Source organism: Lepeophtheirus salmonis, chromosome 4 (genome assembly GCF_016086655.4).
Source record: "Lepeophtheirus salmonis chromosome 4, UVic_Lsal_1.4, whole genome shotgun sequence".
NCBI lineage: Eukaryota > Metazoa > Arthropoda > Copepoda > Siphonostomatoida > Caligidae > Lepeophtheirus > Lepeophtheirus salmonis.
In genome coordinates this window covers 16,553,974-16,558,386 of record NC_052134.2, presented here as the reverse complement: position 1 = coordinate 16,558,386, position 4,413 = coordinate 16,553,974, and the positions used below count along the sequence as shown (strand labels likewise).

The 4,413-nt window shown below is 29.9% G+C and overlaps 1 protein-coding gene across 1 annotated transcript; it reads right to left on the bottom strand.

The window, feature by feature from the left end:
• Window positions 1-406: 406 nt before the first annotated feature.
• Window positions 407-2,329, bottom strand: LOC121116282 (uncharacterized). Its single transcript, XM_040710526.2, has 4 exons — window positions 2,010-2,329; window positions 1,894-1,955; window positions 1,733-1,834; window positions 407-796 (listed from the first exon to the last, which is right to left on the bottom strand). The coding sequence occupies exons 1-4, from the start codon at window positions 2,238-2,240 to the stop codon at window positions 598-600; spliced, it is 594 nt and encodes a 197-aa protein (XP_040566460.1). The 5' UTR covers window positions 2,241-2,329; the 3' UTR covers window positions 407-597.
• Window positions 2,330-4,413: the final 2,084 nt, after the last annotated feature.

The following is a 4,413-nucleotide window of genomic DNA, read 5'->3' as shown; positions in this document are numbered from 1 at the left end:
TTCATACCATGTACGTTTTTTATTCAATATTTTCATGAATTGATAACAACTGACCTTTATTCGAGAAAATAATATCTTCAACAAAAAAATCCAAAAGAATATTTCTATCAATTTTTTTAAAACTAATAGCAGAAGACCTACACTTCCTGTTAATTTTTGATGTTGAACAATATGGAGCAATGTTTGATTGGTTTATACCACTGATAGACAGTCAAATTTTCAACTGCATAGTAACAAATTTAGTTCCTAAAGATAATGATAATATTCACAAAAATATGAAAATAACTTATATTAAAATTAAAACTTAAGAGGCCAAAAGGATTTCAAAATTGAATGGTCAGGATTGAAATGATGATTGGTTTCTTTCGAATATTCTTAAACTTTTATACAAATTTTACATGTGTAATTGTTTTGTATACCATTTTTATTGATATTGAATAATTGCATACATTCCTATTAATAAAGTAAATTACATATTTCACAATTATTTTTTGGAAAAATAGGTGACCAACAGTTTAAAGCACTCAAAATTTATTATATACACTAAAGTAACTACATAACGCTTCACTAAAACTTTCTCCTTGCGTGATATGTCTTTTATAACTCCTTGTGTCTTCGGAACTTTTTCTCAAGATCCAAAACGCATTTCCCTCTATCGCACGTTCTCCACGCTAAATATATATTTGAGTATCCACAATCAAAGTTATTTTTGCAATTGACATCCAATCCATCCAGTTCCATCAGGTCTGGACGACACACCCTCAAATACCCATCCTTGAATTGAACTTCATCACAACTAAAATTAAACATGTATATGGAGAATATGATTTGATCATTTAATATACAGGTTTGATTAGATAAATTCCGAACTATTCTTAACACGTTTATAAAACTCAATCTTGAGCAAAAAAGTGCAAATAATTGATAATAATGAATGACAGATATATAAAATTATACATTTATTCAGTATGATCAACTTCCGCAGTATTCATTCACTCAATACTTAGTCAAAAAGACTTACAGGCATTCAAGTTATCCACAAGAGTGTTATCACCTCAGTGCCTATGCTCCCAATGAAATAATTATGAAGACTGGAAACTTTGTGTCTAAAATGTGAGATACATCATTTCCCACTTTTGCTATCTATTGACCATTCAGTACATCTGTTCACGACCTATTTCATATGAAAACTTGAAGAAGATAATTTGTCATTTTGTTGAACAGTTTTCAACTATTTGAGACTCCATGAAACTTTTGAATTTATCTGCATGTAGGACTTCATCTTCGAGACCAAATGGATAAACAGTCAGAGGTATTTTAACAGCATGAATGGTCTTTATTGGTAATATGATATCATGAGTTGACCTGATATACTTTTATAAGTCAGCAACAGATTTAGGGTTCCTATTTTTGTCACACTTTGACTTGTGGAGTTTTTTTAAACTGATGTCATCCCTTTTTTAGTAATTTAGGTATATTAAATTGTGTTGTATGGGTAATCATTCAAGCTCTTGATTGCAGTAGGATAGTTACCGGAGCAAGTTAATTCAATAATTGCATCTTTTGCCTATTTTTGATCCTATGGTATGAAATAACAAATAAGTTTTTAAACACATGTTAATACACATCCAAATAACGCATTCTCGCTACTTTCTGTAAGTAAATTTTTAGTCACCTTTAATTTAGTCGGAACTTATCTAGTCAATCCTGTAAAGTTAAGCAATCTACTTACTTAAAGTGATTGGGACAATCCTCTGTTTTCAATAATGTACCTGAGTTGTCAAATGTATCTGGGCAAGGATTGTAGTAACTAAGACCGCATGTATAATTACGTCTAAGGGAATCATCATTAATTTGATCCAAGTTATTGGTATTATCTTAGAAGTTACTTACCCTCTGGGTGTCTCCACTAGTATACAACGCTCAGTCATATACAACTCATTCGAATCAGGTTTCTACAAAAAAAAAAACTACTGATTCTATCACAATAAATAAATTTTAGAGCTTACCAAAGTTTTTCCAAGCTCCAAACAAATGGTGTGATTTGCAAAAATAACTCCATTGGGTGCAACAGACACACATTTCAAATTGGAAAGAACTGTAGGAATACAATGGGAGACAAGGGGAGGTAAAACGTGGCAGTAGCCATATTTTGGACAGTCAAGATCTGTCTTGCATGGAATTTTGGATTCGCTGTAGGAAGTTCTTAGAAGAATAACAAGGGAAAGGAGAAAAAGCATGGCTGCGTTGAGATCAAGTCACTTTAACAGGGATGAATGACGAAAGGAAAAAGGATTACAAATTATATTTTCGATATTATGATTCACTCTTATGTGATATGATCCTTTATAAATGTTAAATTAAAATTTATACTCTTGTTTCAATTTCATTAACGTTAATTTCAACATAATTTATGAAAGTAAAGAAGTTCTTTGATCTCTTTAAACTCATAAAAATATATATTATGTATATTTTAAAAAATCCATATCGGAGGCAAGTATAGTCTCATAAATCAAATTTAGCATTATACTATGCCTAACATTATAAGGTATATCAATTTATTTTACAGGGTAGTTGGTTGGTAGATGGAAACGTAGAAAGTCGAAAGTAGAATCCAATAATGAGTTATAATAAACTTTCGAGAAAGGTTTATACTGTATTATTCAGAAGGAAGACTTTTATTCTGTAGCAGTGCAGATGCCGAATATCATTCTCAAGTTGACTGGAAAACAATTTTTTAGTCGTTGTTGTCTACTTGAGTACCATGTATTTCATAGACGAGAAGATTCATAATGGAGTAGGCACCTGGGATTTTATTAAAATGTTCCAAAGATCTAGTCGAAAAAAAATAGACAGTATAGAGGAGACATTGATTGAAATTGTGGGGTAACACCATGCACCAAATAGAAAAAGAATTAAGGGCTCCTCCTTTAATCATTCGAGCAGGAACAAAGACCCAACAGTACGGCTTACTCATCCCATACGGCCATAAAAAATGAAAATATTCTTTAACTGCTATTTTGATGTGGCTCTCACCCTAACTCTTTCGACAATTGTTATTAGGATATGGTTAAAAATATGTTAAATGCCATCCCCTAGGCTTATTTAAAGCCCATAGAAACTGCCATCTCAGATGTGTGGTCTTAAATTTTTGAAAAAAGTTTTTTTGGTCGGCAATGTTTCTAGTTTATGCTCTACTATATTTGTTAATTATTTATGTATTGATCAATTTCTTTTCATTTTTTGGTTTATATGTGATAATTAAAGCATACAACAATATGATTGTTTTTTTTCCACCCACTCAGTATAAATTTGAAAATAAAGTCTTTACTGACTTAGATAAATTGACAGTAAAAATTTTTGTATGTTTTCTCAGTCAGAAAATATATTGTAAATTTTTACTTTTTTGATGTTTTGTTCAATATTTTTTTTTTTCGTTCGATTCAGGCAATAGATAATGATGCTGCATGAATGGATTATATTAATACATTTTTTTAGCATTATTCGTGCATGCATAAAGCATATTCTAAATGGAGATTGAGTTACTTTAAGTAGTGCAAATATGATTTTTTTGTCATTTATATAGTTTCAAAAAGGTTCTTTGATTCAATGCACATTCAATTTATCATATTTTATAAAAAAAATATTCGTATAAAAGGATTATGTTGCAGCTATATGAAAAAAAAGTAATCTTGTACCATAAATGTAAAATCTGGAAATTTTAAATTACTTTTTGTGTATTAAAACTACTGGCAATATTTCTTTCTTTTTTCTTTTTTTTTTTTGCATCAAAAATAATGACGCTGCACTGAGCATACTCGTGATAACAAATGTTCAAGTTTGATCCAACACGATTATTTTAATTTGCATGAATACCTATGTGATAAGTTAACACAAAAACAATTTTGAACAAAGACAAAAACCAGGAGAAATATCCATTTTTTTTATTTGAATACAGCCAAATATTTATTAGACATTTTTTGATTCATTATAGACATTGTATTCAAATTTCTAGGATAAGTTGTGACAGACAATATTTATATTTAAGAATTTTCATTTGATTTGTGAGCTGTATAATTTGAAAAATCGGAGTAATGTATTCCAAGATATTCCTAACTTTCCAGTGGATCTGTGTGAATGGCGGATTTTATTTCATAAATAAAAGGAAAAAAGGATAGTCCAAGCCAAATGGATTTCATATATTTCAAAGGAAGTCAAAGCATATATTATAATGTGGGTATAAAAATGGAGATTACATCGGATTTAACCTCTTTAATAAGGTAGACCGGGCATAGTTGCAACACTTTTTTCCGTTTGGTTCAATTACTCCGAGCTGGTTTGTTTCAAAATATCCTGTATCTCACTACATTAATATATTTTATATTATTGATAAGTATACTTAATTAATCCCAA

Bases quoted from the DNA above. Each gene is read 5' to 3' on its own strand.
- LOC121116282 (XM_040710526.2), bottom strand. From the start codon at position 2,240: ATGCTTTTTCTCCTTTCCCTTGTTATTCTTCTAAGAACTTCCTACAGC. The intron at 1,956-2,009 runs GTAAGCTCTAAA...TTTTTTTTGTAG, and splicing joins TGGAGCTTGGAAAAACTTTG to AAACCTGATTCGAATGAGTT. The intron at 797-1,732 runs GTAAGTAGATTG...GTTTAATTTTAG, and splicing joins GATTGTCCCAATCACTTTAA to TTGTGATGAAGTTCAATTCA.